The sequence below is a fragment of the Puntigrus tetrazona genome, chromosome 24, assembly GCF_018831695.1.
Source record: "Puntigrus tetrazona isolate hp1 chromosome 24, ASM1883169v1, whole genome shotgun sequence".
NCBI lineage: Eukaryota > Metazoa > Chordata > Actinopteri > Cypriniformes > Cyprinidae > Puntigrus > Puntigrus tetrazona.
Genome location: NC_056722.1, coordinates 7,871,973 through 7,887,868, shown reverse-complemented (window position 1 = coordinate 7,887,868; position 15,896 = coordinate 7,871,973). Strand labels below are relative to the sequence as shown.

Sequence of the window (15,896 nt, the reverse complement as noted above, 5' to 3'; positions counted from 1 at the left end):
GTGTGGTCGTCTATAGTCATCCAAAAATTGGATGAAACCAATCATGGCTTCATAGGCCACACCTATGATGTTGCCAGCTGTTTCAGCCAATCAGCAGCAATCTTTGCTCGAAGGAATACAGAATGAAACCTTATAGTTGGCTATGGTGTCCCACTTTGTTTTTATGATTGAGTCTTACAAACTGGCGTTGGACATACACTTGTGGTCCGGAGACAGACGGACACGCTCCCTCACTTGTGCTCTCCAGACAGGTGCTGGAGCCATAAAGCACAAAGAGAATGTGTGTACTGTGTCTCATCTAGAGAACATGCGTTATGTTTTACGGACTGTACCAATTAATCTGTGTAGTGTACTCGCTGGACAACTTTCCGTTCTTCTAAGTGTTTTAGCTCCCAAAAATGCTTTAGAAGGAAGGAAGCTGTTCTCTAACTAACTGCTACAAGATACAAGCTGTTCTTTCAGTGCGCTCAAAGCATCTTTGGTTTATTTGCATATTGTTTAATTCTTTTTCTTTTTTTTTCTCCTTAGTTATGGAAAATTCAACAGAGGAGACAAGAACGGAATCTGCAAAGTGCACCCTATCTAGGGAGGAGGCGGAGCAAAGCGATGAGCGCCAGAGCCCCGCCCCCACAGGAACACAAACAAAACACACAGGTAGAAATCTACTGATCCATTATTAGTTCTGTCCATCTATAGCTCCGTCTATCTTTTTATGCATTATTCATTCTATCTGTCTATCATCCATCCAGTTGGATATATATATAGATCAAAAACTTGTCCTTAAGCAAAAGTGTTCTTGTTGACTACTGTGCATCTTTTGCCCTATCCGTCTATTTCTCATTTGTTGTGTCTATCATTCGGTCCAGTGATCTATAGGTGCATCTGTCTGTCTTCCCATCTATCATTTTATATTTCTGTCTTTGTACCTATCATTCTGTCATAAAAATAATGCAAAGAAATGAAAACATCCACAGAGAGTTCTACCAGTGTAGAGGAGGAAGCAAGTGAATGGGAGAACGGACAGAATAGATTAGACGAAGAGATGGAGGTAGCCGATGGGGTGGACCTGTCTTCCATTAACTCCATGATGAGCACTGTGATGAAAGCAGCTCAGCTTAACGGCAGCGTAGACTCCGTCCACTCCACGCCCAGTAAGGTGTCCGTCAAAAGCCCCAGCACCAACCGCAGTGGAAGAAAGACCCAGGTAAGAGGTTACGAAGAGCGAAAAATCACATATGTGCTTCATAAATGTAATATTTACCTATTTCGCCGGTAATTAATAGGTAATAACGGCACAGTGAAAGTAAAACACAGAAGACGTCTCCTAGTGTTTTGGGCAGCAGACACAGTGTTGATGTCATTTCGCGGTCGGAAAAAAAAGCTATTTGTGGATCTTAAAACACAAAATATATTTATGATCCAAACTCAACACTGAATGTCTCGCACTGATTCATAATCTCAAAACAAACTCGTACTGACTCGGTCTACAAATATACCAATCAGACAGGCCATGGCAGCGTCCTTGGATGGGATCCAGTTCACATACTTCTATCATACAAAAGTTTGTGTTTTGCTGCTGATGAGAAAGTTGATCTTTTTAAGTGTGTAACCAGTCATTCTACCCTTGTGGCCTATTACCTCTTGTATAATTGCATTGCACACAATCAAGTAGAGCTATAATAATTACCTTGAAATTATGGTATTTATTAGGTAATTATTATTAGTATGCCTATTACTACGATATTAGCCATTTATTAGTATAATTGAGCACATATTAATGCATTATTACACATCACTAATCAATACCTAAACTCACTAACTATTAATAAGCAGCAAATTAGAAATTTGAGGGGAAAAGTCAGAGTTACCGAAATTAGACTTTAATGCATTTCAAAAACGGTTTTTAAAGGTCCTATGATGTAACGTAACACTAATTTTAATCTTACACATTAGAGATTTAAAGTTAACTAGGATGCACCTCTAAATATTAAAAGCTGCTGCTTATATACATGTGTTTTTGTGGTTAGAAAGCAGTACAGGTGGGAAGGACTTTATGGATGCAGCATCCTGCTTTTCAAACAGAAAGTGACAAATGGTGTTCTGGCATCTCAATCCACCTTTTGTTCACCCCGCTGCATCACATGACTCCCATTAGAGCATGCAATTCATCCCTTAACACTACTGTGTGGGGCAACAGGTGTCGCTTTTAACCCCTTAACACTTCTGTGGAACTCTGGGGGGAGTTCAGTCTCTGAAGTTTTGGATCCGAACCACCCACCCCCCCTTAAATGCGCCGCTTACGCTTTGAATTATTATCTCATAGACTGACTTGCATCGAAGGACATTCTTCGTTCTATTTAAAGAGCAGAATAGACATTCAAGAGCGAGATCTTTTAGCCAGTAGGCAGCGTTTCACCTGGAGAGGCTGCAGTCTAGTTCTCAGGCCTCTTTCGCTCCTTTTGAGGAAAAGTAAAGAAGCTTACAGCGCGTTGTGTAATTTACTGGATTAACTGAGAATAAAGGGACGCGCCAAAGTACAGAACACTGCAGACAGGTACTGCTGAGCACAAACAGGTTCAGACAAAAGCGGCGAAATAGACGAAGCTGCTAACAGGTGTTTGCTCAGGTGCACCGTGAATTGTAACAGAGAAAAATATATATATAATAATAGAAAAATGCCTTGGAGCATTTACATCCTCCATTTGAATCAGCCAAGGAAATTAACATTTCAGAAGTCCTTCAGTTTTTTCTGTCTCTTTTTTGTAGAAGTAAGCAGTTCTTTGAAATATATAAAATGAAAATTTTAATATTGTGAAATGTATTATTTTATTATATATTTTAAAATATAATTACTCTGATCAAAGCTGAATTTTCAGCATCGTTACTTCAGTCTTCGGCGTCACATGCTCAAGTAACATTTCTGATGATCAGTGTTGAAAACAGTTCATGGAAACCGTGGTGCATTTTTTTCAATGTTTTAGGAAGAACAGCATTGAATGGTGCTTATTTGAAAGAGGAATCTTTTATATATCCTTAATAATAATCATTTTTTTTTTTTTTCAACAAACCTTTAAAGACCCCATGCATTTGCATGCTAGTGTGCAGTGAGTGTAAAAAAAACAGTTTATGAATTATAGACTTTTTTTTTTGGAAGCAGCTCAGTATGAATTGTGACGATGAAATGAATGGGACTTCCTTATATGACGAAACTATCGCTGCCAATTAAGGTCAAAAAGCAAGCTTTGTCTGTGAATGACACTTCCCCTCATAACATGCAGAATGGTAAACACGGTCAGCAGTTGGCGCTCGCTGGTCCTGAACCGAAGCCAAAGAGACTCGCAGAAGGAAAACGAGCCCACCGGAGGAAAAGGAAGTGCTCTTCTCTTCCAAGACATGTTTTTGAAGAATGCAATGTAGTTTAATTGCGTGTGTGTTTGTAGATCACATGGGCGTCTAATTAAGGCTGGATTTGTGATGACTCATGTGCCTCCTGTTTATATATTATGAGATGGCTACGCATTTATTTTATGACATCATATGACTAAGCATACAAGGCATGCTGTCATGTGACCGCATCAGATCTGATACAACAGGAACTGTTTTCATGCTTGCAGTTTAAAGAGACAGTTTGCCCCAAAATGAAAGTTTGAGCATCACTTCAAGTTGTTCCAAATCTGTTTGACTCTGTTTCTTCTGCTGAACGTAGGAAAGGTATTTTGAAGGGTTGTGGGTAATTTAGCCACCAATGGGGACAAGAAACCAAAGAAAGAAACGCAGGTTTGAAACAACTTGAAAATGAGTGAATGATGACAGAATTTTCAATTTTAGGTGAACTATGCCTTTAATGATCTGACGTACTGTCAGCAGCAGCGAGAGGAAGGCAGTGTGTGTGTGTGTGTGTGTGTGTGTGTGTGTGTGAGAGAGTGTGTGGTGTCAGATTTCGACTCAAGGAGAAAGAGGAAACAGTTCTTGCTTCGTTAAGATGCTCTTCTTGAAATACACAAACTTCAAAACAAAACATAACTGCAGGAAGAGACAATGTAATTGATTTAAAAAAAAAAAAAAGTTGGAGTTACCAAACAGAAGATCTTCAGATATGATTGTGACCAAAAAGCTGCATTCATGCACATAAAGGTTAACAGTATTGCTGTGGTGTGTGTGTGTGTGTGTGTGTGTGTAACAGAAGAGTGTGGTCGTGCAGCAGAGGCTGATGTAGTTCCTGGGGTTGAGCAAGTGTTTATTTAGTGAATTTAGCTCAGTATCTCACACACACAACATGTTCTGACAAGACATTCAAGGTCGAGAGACAAGGCCTCACTCCCTGCCTCCTACATATGGGGTTTTACCCACGCTCCTTGAACGTGCGTCTCAGTGATGACTATTTGAATTTATACAAAAAGAACAGCTTTTGTTCATTCCTCAATGTAGCATTAAAAATGAGTTTTATTTTTTTTTACTCTCATGGCTTTTACTTCGTGAGCTTTTAAGCTTATCTTCACTTCTGTTCAAGGTTTAACCATTTATTTTTTGTACTTTTATTCAGCGTGGAAGAGTTAAATTTATGTGACAAAAAAGTGACATTTAAAGACTTTTATAATGTTTTAAAGGAGTCGTATTATAGATACATGCTGTTCATTTGAACCGTTTATCAAAGAATCCTAAAAGAGCGTCACCGTTTACATCTGTTTTCAACATTAATAGTAATAGTAATCAGAAATGTTTCTTGAGCAGCAAATCAGATAAATGATTTCTGTAAAAGATCTGATACTGAAGACTGGAGCAATAAGTGAAAATGTGAAAATTCAACCATGATAACAGGAATGAATTGCATTAAAAAAAATATTTAAATGTATAATATCTTTTTTTAGTTTGTATTTTTTAACAAATAAATGTCTTATGCATAAAAAATAAATAAAAATAATATTAAAAAATTCCCCATATTTTGAATGGTGAAGTTCAATAAAATATTATTCCAAAATATATATTATTTACACTTATATTATTTAATAGTGTACTCTGGTGTGCAGAAAGCGCTTTTTGTGCCAGCAAATCTAAAACACAAGCTTTTGTCACATAGTATAATACAATGCTTTGTGTATGCGGTGGAGATTTTATAATACATACAGTTCATCTCATATTTGGTTTCAGGAAGCCAAAGATGACAGCGGGTGTATCACCTGTCCACTGTGTGATAAGAGCTTTCAGACCCAACACCAGCTCACCATGCACATCCGCCAGGTAACATGCACTTGTTCAGTATAATGTTGCATACCTGTTGATTTCTTTAATTAAATGTCTGTGTAGGAGTCAGCAAAGATGTTTGATCATTTTCAGAAGCCACTTAAACAATGTATTGTAGAGCTTGTCCTGTAATGTTAATTAACTTATTGGGCTAACTAACCCAAATGCCTTTTCTCCAGCACAACACCGACAGCGGGACTTCGGACCACTCTTGCAGTATCTGCGGGAAGTCTCTGAGCTCGGCTAGCTCTCTGGATCGTCACATGCTAGTGCACAGCGGAGAGAGACCCTACGAGTGCTCTGTGTGCCATCAGACTTTCACCACCAATGGTAACATGCACAGGTCAGTCTGGGTGCTTTTTATCTTAAGCAGTTAACACTTGGCGTGAATATTTTGATTTGTACAACAGAATTGATTCTCAAGACAGTATGCACACATTTAACTTCCATAAACTGATGAATAATAAAGGAAAATGATTCAGTGGGACTTTCTAATTTTTTTTTTTTTTAATTTTCACACACACGAGGCCTTGGTTATATACTGCACAATTCTTTCAGAGGTTCAAAAAGTTATTACATTTTGTTTAAAGGTAACTTTAACTGTTTTAAATATATATTTTTAAAAAGATTTTATTTATGAATTGTGCATTCCTTTAAATATCAGTTTTTATTTCATGCTCTCTTAGCTAGTGTATTCAAACTCAACTTGCCTGAAATGCTGTGAGTAACTGTTTGGTGTGATTTTAAGGGAAGGGAGATGTGCAGAAGCAGCAGGACCATCCGCCCTGATGTGTCGTCATAACTTGTGTTTAACTACTTAATGAGCTGTAATCCTAAGATTAGCACTGACTTTGTGTCTCGGTGGATTTAATAAATGTTTGTTTGTGAGCAAGCGAAATGAGACGCATGCGGTCATTTCATGGTGGCTTTCGTGCTATTCAGATGGTTACTAGATTATTTTATTCATTAGTTTCATGAATAAACGTGAGTGGTGCCACTATGGGTTTTCTGGGTGGTTGCCAGGATGTTGCTGTGGGCTTGCTGCAGTGTTTGCATGGTTTCTGTCCCATCAGTGGCTAAGGTTTTTTTCAAAATTGATGAAGTTGCTAAGGTGTTTTTTGGTGGTTGTTAGTGTGTTGCTATGCAGGTGCAAGAGTCTTCTAAGTGGTTTTCTAGGGTTGCTAAGGTTTTTGGGTGGTTGCTATGGTGTTTTAAGTGGTCGCTAGGGTATTGCTATGTAGGTGCAAGAGCTTTTAAAGTGGTTTTAGTGGTTTTCTGTGGTTGCTAAGGCATTTTAATTGATTGCTAGTCTATTTTGATTTGCTGAGGTTTTTATGTGGTTACCCCAATGTGTTGCTATGCAGGTGTACGAGGGGTTGCAGTGGTGTTCTGGAGTTATTAAAGTGATTTTAAATGGTTGCTAAGGTTTTTAAGTGGTTGCCAGTGTGTTGCTATGCAGGTGTAAGAGTGGTTGCAGTGGTGTTCTAGAGTGAGCTATGTTTTTTTTTTTTATGTGGTTGCGAAGCTGTTTTAGGGTTGCCAAGGTCTTCCAAGTATTTTCTAAGATGTTTTGGGCAGCTGTAAAAAAAATAAAAATACTTCAGCCCCAGCATTCTAAGTAGGCTTTAGAGGTTTCATCTGCAGGCCCAACCAGTGCAGAATATGTTCCATTACACCTAATGTCCACATCCATTTGTAAAAGCATCATTTGAGAAGTTGAACTATTCGGAAATGTGTGTTGGGCTTTTTAGAGAAGTGAAAGCTTGTTGGTTGATTACATCCCCGAGGCCTCACCCTGCCTTCGCCTGCGCTGAAGAGTCGCCCAGAGGATGAGTGCACCACAAAGATAAATGAAAAGGCGTTGGTTTGTTTGTGTATGATGGTGTTTATACGTGTGCTACCGCTGGGGTTCGTCAACTCTGTAGCCTTTGCTTTTGTTTAAGGAGAGAGCGCTTTGCAGGAAGCAGAAAGTAACTTTAAAGCACCTCCCCCAGTTTTGGTCATGGTATCTTCTCCCAGCAGGCTTTGCTGATGGAGGGGGTAAACATGAACTTCCTCCCAAGGTTGCAGAGGTTGATGGTGCAGTGCATACTGAGGATCCGTGTGTGTGTGGATGGCTCTTAAGAGCCCCTTGCATAAGTGCTCCTTAAATTGCAGTTATCTGGTAGCAAACAGACGTAAAGTTGAATTAGGGCGGAATTGGAAATACTACACTAAGTTTGATTTGCATGGAATGTGCGGCTGTGACGGATGTGAAGGGAATCTGGTTTTACTACATCAGCTGTTGCTGTCCTGATAACATCTCCTCTTTTCCAAAGTTTTTTTAATTAGTGTAGTATACTTTATTTTTTTTACCAAATACTGAATCCAACAATGTTCTGGATTCCATTTTAAAGGTTTCATTAAATTGTAATAATCAAAATCATGTCTAATTAATTGATTTTGTTTGTATGTTTTCTGGTATATATTTATTTACTTAAAATAATGTTTAAATATTATTAATGTTAATACTGTCATTATATTGAGTAATATATTTGTCACAATTTTATTTTCACAAGCTGCTGTAAAGACCTTTTTAAGTTTCTGTTTATTCATGACATGACAATAGCTTTACTCAAAAGAAAATTAAAATGCTCATGAAGTGACTCTCAGAGCAGTTTTGACAGATTGCTTGTGTTCATGCACTCATATATTGAGGCTGCAGACACTGAGTGTCAATTTGTGATGTGTGTGTATAATAAAGAAACCACACATCTGCGGTTTCTATATTCAGTCAGCCCAGGATCTATATTCCAAGATGCTATCTGTTCAAGACATGAAACCTGATAGAAATATTTGAGCAGTTTTTCAGTTGTGAAAAAAGTTGACTGGTAGTTTTGAAGCTTCCTGCATGTCCAAGGAAGCTGTGCATGTAGTTGACAAAGAGGCAGCCATCTTGTGCCAAAGCATCACATGGTTAGATATGGGCCGTGAGGAGGAGGGAGTCACTGCTGCCATGGAGAAAGATCACAACTTGACAGAAGGAAGTCAGTGTTCGTTCTGATTGGCTGCTTCTTATTTGCTTTAACTCTTTAGGTCTTAGTTACACCACCGAGCAGCCACAGGTTTGCAGGGGGTGCCCTTGCTCTGACATTGTTTGGAAGAGAGGAGCCTTTCTGACACCACAGTGCCCTCTGTCTGTGCTCTGTGGGAGCGCGATGGAATGCTTGGATTGGATGGAATGAACCTGTTTATGCATCAACAAGTTTTATGATCCTTTACAGATTAGCCAGGCTGCTCATGAAATGTCCATACTGACATCCTTCAAGGACGGCAAACTTCAGTCTAGTGCAGTTAGAAAAAAACATTACTGCCACATAATATTTTAATTAACTGAAGCGCATCTGCATGACTCACCATTTACATGTCACACCATTACTAAGTACTAGTAATAATCAGCTAATTAGTATTTTTCAGAGGATAAGCCATCATCCTATATGAGGTTACTGTGGCGATGATTTCCATCCAATCAGAGTTTGCTGACTTGGCAGTGCTGGTTTTCAGTGATTGGTCAGAGCCAAGGTCAGAGTCCAGAGCAGAGACATATAACAGCCTGTCAGGTCCTCACACGAGTGTCCAACATACTGCCTGCTATTAATAAACCACTGACTGCAGAGTGAAAACTGAGCTCTGCAAGACCATGGGATGTCTGACCTTTTTTACACTTGCACATGCATGTACACTTCCAAAGTACTTTTATGAGATCAACTTGTATAGGTCCGCAGATATAAGCCTCAGTTAGGGCCCTTCCTGGATTCATCCAGCAGGCTTGTTTCATTTGAAATGTAAACTTTGATTGTACAATAAATCATATAGGTATAGTGTCATATAGGGATAGTGTGAGTGATATGTTGGGGAACTGTGGACATTTACTTCAGTCTAACATAAATTTTTATTAGGCCTCCAATTCTTACTTGTCTTGACTGGTTTCCTCAAGATCTCTCTGGATAACCGAGGATCAACTTCTGGCTCTCTCCATGCAACATTACCATTCTCTTTTCCGTTGATCTCTACCCGCCATCTTGGACTCACATATGCACATATAGAGGCTGTGGGATAATTGCACGAGTTTCCAGATCATTAGTTTCTTCCTATTACAGTTCTTTCTGTTGGCTCCCCATGGGATGAACAGGAGTTCCTCTACCCTAATTTCTAGAATATTATTCATGAGCTGCTCATCCATCAAACAAGTAGGGAGGCATCTGTAAATGTCCTCAAGATGCAACTCCTTCCTTCCATAACCATTAACCCTGTAGTGCCCAGGTATTTTGCATAGAACACAATCATTTGTGATGTTTGTTTGTTTGTAAATACACAAAATTCAGTTTTAAAGCATGCTTTTGTCTGTTTTCAGACACATGAAGATCCATGAGAAGGACTCTGCTAGCTCCATCCCCAGCAGTCCGACTCTGTCTCCACCTAAACGAAGACGTCACTCTGCAGCCAAACGCAAACTAAGCCACGATGAAGACATTGAGAAGTCCGAGGAGACAACCAGCAAAAAGGTAAGTGTAATTCCACTATCTTCTCTCAGAATTGGGCTACAAATAGCTGACAGTGAACTATGTGCTTCAGGTCAAAGAGGATAACATTGTAGATGAGCAGAGTTTGAATAAAGGACAGGAAGAAGTCTTGACCTGTCCTATCTGCTTCAAGACCCTCACCTGCAGAAACGACTTTGATGCCCACATGGAGACCCATCCTGACACTACACTGAGGTACAAACCCATACATCAGTAGATTAAATTCATTGAGAAGTGCTTCCAAAAACAATGCAATTAAGTAACACAAGCACAAGAGACATGTGAGTTTAATTCAGGGCAGACAGGCTTAGTAACAAAGTTTAGAGTTTCATAATGGAACCGTTCTGGCCCTTCCTACACTCAGTTTTAAGTTCAGTATATTATAGCTGTCCATTAAGCTCAGACAGGAATGTTGTCCCTTTGTTTGAGGTGCGAGTTGTATTGCAGGGGGACGCCAGTAGCTGGGGCTTTAGGCTGGATCCCTGCAGTTGCTGGGAGATATAGTGGCATGCTTTGTGCTGGAACACTCATAATTTAACACATCCGAATACAGACGGGGCAACTCCTCTTGCTTAGAAACTATGCAAAGGGATTTAGTTTCAGTGGGATTTGCGTTTTATATTGTAGTGGGTGTTAAAAAATGCGTGGTTGGTTGGTTTAGATAGAAATCTTTTATTGACCTTAAGAGTTTGGAACCATGTTTGTTGTGCTTAAACGTTATTGGCTGAGAATGATCATACCTACATGACTGTAATCCTGTCGACGTGTCCCCCTCCCTCTCCTGAGAGGCCTAAGAGGTTCTTCCCTTCCCCCCCGCATGTGGCCCCCTGGCTTAGGGCAAGGGAGTGGCACGAAGAGGAAAGAGGGGAAAAATGGAGGGGGGAGGGACCACAGAGGTTGTGTAGCTGGGGGGGGGATTTAATGAGACACAGGAGGAGGCTTCAGGAAGATGCATTCTGCAGGACATCTCTGTAGTAGTGTGCATGTATGCATGTAAGTGTGTAAGATTGTAGCTGTATCCCTGGAGACGTCAGACTGCAGAATATTTCATCAAGTTACCCAACCAATGGGTAGTTCCTCTAGATAATGGATAGCTGTACAGCATGGCTCTGGGAGAAGAAAGTTGGCAGGGCCTGTCTGATTGTGTTTCAGAGCAGAGTTATTGTTGTATGGAAGTACTGCAAATTTAGCACTAATCCTGTGTAATCACAAGAGCTAAGAGTGCTAGTTAAGAGGATCTAGACTGCTGTAAATTGGGTTCCACTCTTTAGAAGAGTTCTAAAAGCAGCAAAATAACTACACAAACATACCAAATGACGCAAGAATACTTTTCAAGATACAGGCGTGTTATCTGTCTTACCCAAACAGCCCTTCCAAGTAAAAAGAACACTCCTGTACATACATACTATAATAAAAAGAACAGTTCTGACACCGAAATCAGCTTGTGAACCATGTTTGAAGCCACTGCAGAATAGTCAATAGAAACAACAGTATCCCGGACAGGGAATGGTTAGTGTTTAGTGTAATTATAGGTAACAGTGCTCTTTGTAATGCAAGTTAAATTTGGCTTCTCATTGCTTTTTCACGCAAAACTTAGAAATGTTTAAACCAGTCTTAAGCCTATTAACATTTCAAGGCATTATGCTTCACAGGTGGATGTGCTGCTATTCTCTGCCTTGCACTGCATTGTCTTTGCCTACAGAGATAAAAGCAGCTTACGGTCCCTGTGGACATGTCGTCACCATGATCAGGGGCAGGGCATGTGACAAGACCAATGCACAGTGTCACAGACATTACCCAGCTGTCTTATGTAGCACCCTACAAACACAGAAAGAGTGCCACTGTAGGCAAGGGTGTGGATATGAATTTGAGCAGCGAGTCTCATATTTGCATATATAACATGCAGATTGATTCTTTCATAATGTGTGTGAGACCTTGAAATCAACGCCTGACGTTAGTATTTTTGTTCCTAGATGTGATTTATGCTGCATCTCGTTCCGCACACACCGAAGTTTGCTCCGCCACAATGCAGCTACCCATAAGCAGCTACCCACAGACCCCAACGGACGACCCTTTATTCAGAACAACCCATCCATCCCTCTTGGTTTTAATGATCTAGCTTTCATTGACTTTTCATGCCAGAAGTTCCCGCAAATTGCCCAGGTAACAGCAACGGTCAAATTTTATGGGCTTGAACTGCACAATATAAAGAAGTTCTTTATCTTGTCTGTAATATCTGAGAGTTTTGTTAAGTTTAAATGTTATTTTAACCCACAGATTTGGTGTGAAACCAACCTTCGGCGTTGTACTGGCAAATTCCATCGCTTTGTATGTGACACATGCGATAAGGCATTCCCTCTCAGCTCTGCTCTAGACTTGCATAAAGCCTCGCATGAGACTTCCAGTGGCACCCAAGAGACTACTTCACACTTAACTATGAAAGATGAGCTTCCCACTCCTGAGAAAAGTAGCTTCATGGACTCTTTGGGCTTGCAGCACATCTCTCAGGTTAAGCCTGCCCCCTCAGAAGAGGATGTCCAGCAGGCCAAGCTTGATAGTATTCGGGTTATCCACGTAGAGCAAAATCAGTCCTCTGTACCTCAGGAGGCAGGCATTGTTGGAGGGGTTAACCTGTCTCTTGTAGACCCAACGACTCTTCATGGTCTGTCCCATCAAGACGCTCTCAAACTGCTGTCCCTTCAGCCCTTCCAGACTGGTTTTCTGGTGCAGCCAGATGGTGGTATGGTAGTGAAACCAGTTTGTGGTGAATCCAACGTGGAACTCGCTGATATACAGCAAATAATCAAAGTAGCTTCTGCTGCTCCTAACCAGATCACTCTGCCACCTTTATCCAAGGCGCCTTGTAGTGCTATGCAGTCGGGCTACAAGCAGATGCCTCCACTCAAGCCAAAACCCTTGGTGGCTCCCAGAACCAGTATGGTAGCTTCAACTCCTCCACCCCTATTGAACACCCAGCAAGCTTCCCTGGGCTGTATCAGTCCTAGCCTCCCACCCCCTGCCAGTCATCCTCTCAAAACAGTTCGGGACCTCTCCCCATCTTCCTCGTCCTCTTCTGCCAACAACCACGCTCCGGCAGAGAGGATACAAATGGAGGCAGAGTGCATGGGAGATGCCCATACCCCAATGGACATGGATGAAAGACATATCAAACAGGAGAACGGCAAATTAGAAGAGACCACTGGAAAAAAGGGAACATCTCAAAAGGGCTCGTACCCCTGCCGATTTTGTGACCAGGTCTTTGCATTTTCTGGTGTACTGCAGGCACATATGCGATACCATTTGGGCATCCTACCCCACCAATGCAATATCTGCGACTATGTTGCCCCTGACAAGGCAACGCTAATCCGTCATTTGAGGACGCACAGTGGTGAGCGTCCCTATGTCTGCCGGCTCTGTCATTACCCGTTTACTGTCAAGGCTAACTGTGAGCGCCACCTTCGCAAAAAGCACATGAAAAACAATCGCAAGGAGATTGAGAAAAACATTAAGTATGTTACCTCGTCCACGTCCACAGCAGACGTACTGGAGCAGGCTGGAACTAATGAAACTACCTGTCGCTTCTGTGGGGAGGACCTAAAGACGTTCAGAGCCCTGCAGATACATTTGCGCACACACAACGGCTGCCAGCGAAAGCCATTTGAGTGCAAGCGTTGTGGTGCAGCTTTCCTTGCTAAGCGTAACTGTATCCATCACCTTCTGAAACAACATCCAGAGGTCCAAGAGCAGGATATTGAAGAGCACATAATCACTCTTCTAGCTGCATCAACCCAAAATAGCCCAAATCCATCTCCTCTCAATGGGGTTTCTCCTAGCACTGTAGTGCAGCCTATCAAAGTTGAAGACCTTAGCTTTTACAGTGTAGATATGGATCAACCTCTGGACTTCTCTAACAAAAGCCATGGGGGCAGCAGTGCCGGAAGTGCGAGTGGATCTCCTGGGATCAAAATTGAACCCGTCTCTTATGACTCTAGCATGGAACCAATTGACCTCTCTATTCCTAAGAATCCTGTGAAGAAGTTTAAACAAGACATTGAGGCCACATTGCCAAGAGAGGTTAAAAAAGAACAGTCCTCCATTAGCATACTTGCACAGGCTCTTCAAGCCGAGAAGTCCATTGATGAGAAGTCTCAACCTCTTGGATGCTACCAGGTCCCTGTTGCTTTGTCCTCTCTTACTGGTAGCACTAATGCTGCAGGAAGGCACTTGCGTTTAAAGCCCCTGCTTCCTAAACCTTCCTCTGCTGCTGTGAAGGAGCTTCCACCACTAGCATCCATTGCTCAAATAATTTCCTCAGTTTCTGGTGCCCCTGACCTTCTTAAGCGGGATAACACTAATAGTCTTCAGGCTGATTCTGACACACATGGCAAGCAAGAATCACCAGATATTTTGACAGAAGAGCTCTCACTAGAGAGCTCAAAGAAGAGGACCAGGAAAAGGCCATCCAACAGCACAGCGAAGGAGAAACCTGTAATGAATGCCACAGACCCAAGTATTGATTTAGAGTCTAGTGGGGAGTTTGCTAGTGTTGAGAGGATGTTGGCAACCACTGATGCCAACAAGTTCAGCGCCTATCTTCAGACCAACACAATTGAGCTGGCAAGAAAAGGCGGGCAGCAGCCAGGTGCTAGTGACGAGAAAGAGGTGAAAGATGAGAAACACTTGCCAGCCCAGCAGACTGTTCAAGCCCAGCAGTCCAAAGGAAAGAAGAATGCATACTCAAATTCTGTGCAAAAGATGACTTGCCCCTTTTGTCCCAGAGTTTTCCCTTGGGCCAGCTCACTTCAGCGTCACATGTTAACACACACAGGTGAGTCTTGTATGTCCTTTTTTACAGGGTTTGCAGTGTCTGGCGTGCATACTATGTTTTACCACTTATAGTATGTGTAGTTTATTTTCCTGATTTTATTTTTTATTCCTTTTAAAAGGTCAAAAGCCATATCCTTGTCCCCAGTGTGATGCCTTCTTCTCGACCAAGTCCAACTGTGAGCGACATCTTTTACGCAAACATGGCATTTCCAACAGAGTGCTTCGACGCAACGGTGCAATACCCAAGACTAAGGAAGCAGAGGAAGGCTCACCAGAGAGTGCAGGTATCAAAAATAATGTATACTATAACTTTAAATTGATGAAGTATTTCTTAAAATTGTATTGTAACTTGACTGTATAACCTAAAATGTGGGTCAATGTCAATTTCAGAGAGCACATCTGAGACTGAGCTGCTTATGAGCGAGGCAATGGATCTCACAAGATCAGACTCAGAAAAGCCTGAAGCATCGGATGCTGAGAAAACTTCACCAGCTAAGCCGACAGAGGCAGCCGTGGTAGAGCCTCTTCCTCACAAAGAGGAGGAGGACCCAACAGCCCTAGAGACTTTGAAGCACAATGACCCAGAAAAAGAGGATGGCGATTCCCATAGCAATAAGACCCTTGACTTGACCTTTGTTTCTAAGCAAAAGGATTTCAAGATCACTGAGAAAGACCAGCCACAGTCCTCCCCTGCAGCAGATAGTGACGTGTCTGACAAAGCAACACCTCAGGAGGAGTCCAAATTCACCTGCAAAATTTGCAAGAAGATCTTCCGCTACGCTGCCACTTTAACCAGACATGAGAAAGTTCATCAGCTGGATGTAGCATCAGACTCCACTAATGGACCTGAACAAAGCCTCACGAAATCAGATGATCCAATTGTGCCTTGTGAAAATAAGAAAGAGGTTGCAGAGGAAGAGGTGGAGAGTGTAAGGAAGAGCACAGCAGAGAACGAGGGAATGGGCAGTGTGGGGGAGAGCGGATCTGAGGAGGATAAAGAGGAGAGGAGTGATGAAGAGGGAGCTGCAGCTGAACCAAAGAGTGCTGAGGGAGAGACCGAAGAACCTGGCAGCAAGCCGGACAAGAGGAAAAAGGTGTGCAGTATATGCAATAAACGTTTCTGGAGCCTTCAGGACCTCACCAGACACATGCGTTCTCATACAGGTAATGACCACGCTTGATTGGTATGTAGTTGTCACCATTTGAAGTGGATCCAAAAAGTTGATCTATGTTGTCCTAAAATAAAAATGCATTTTTAGGACTACT

The 15,896-nt window shown here is 41.6% G+C and overlaps 1 protein-coding gene across 8 annotated transcripts in view; it reads left to right on the top strand.

Annotated features, from left to right (window-relative positions):
• The window catches only part of rreb1a (ras responsive element binding protein 1a), a 46,155-nt gene that overhangs the window by 27,110 nt on the left and 3,149 nt on the right, over positions 1-15,896 (top strand). For 5 of the 8 annotated variants that reach the window (XM_043226935.1, XM_043226936.1, XM_043226939.1 and 2 more), the window contains 10 exons: positions 529-654; positions 975-1,204; positions 5,149-5,238; positions 5,421-5,584; positions 9,635-9,785; positions 9,856-9,998; positions 11,777-11,966; positions 12,081-14,631; positions 14,750-14,914; positions 15,021-15,794. In XM_043226935.1, the coding sequence (XP_043082870.1) occupies positions 529-654; positions 975-1,204; positions 5,149-5,238; positions 5,421-5,584; positions 9,635-9,785; positions 9,856-9,998; positions 11,777-11,966; positions 12,081-14,631; positions 14,750-14,914; positions 15,021-15,794 (4,584 nt within the window). The remainder of the gene's footprint in view (positions 1-528; positions 655-974; positions 1,205-5,148; positions 5,239-5,420; positions 5,585-9,634; positions 9,786-9,855; positions 9,999-11,776; positions 11,967-12,080; positions 14,632-14,749; positions 14,915-15,020; positions 15,795-15,896) is intronic. The other 3 variants (XM_043226941.1, XM_043226940.1, XM_043226942.1) reach the window with 1 other exon arrangement.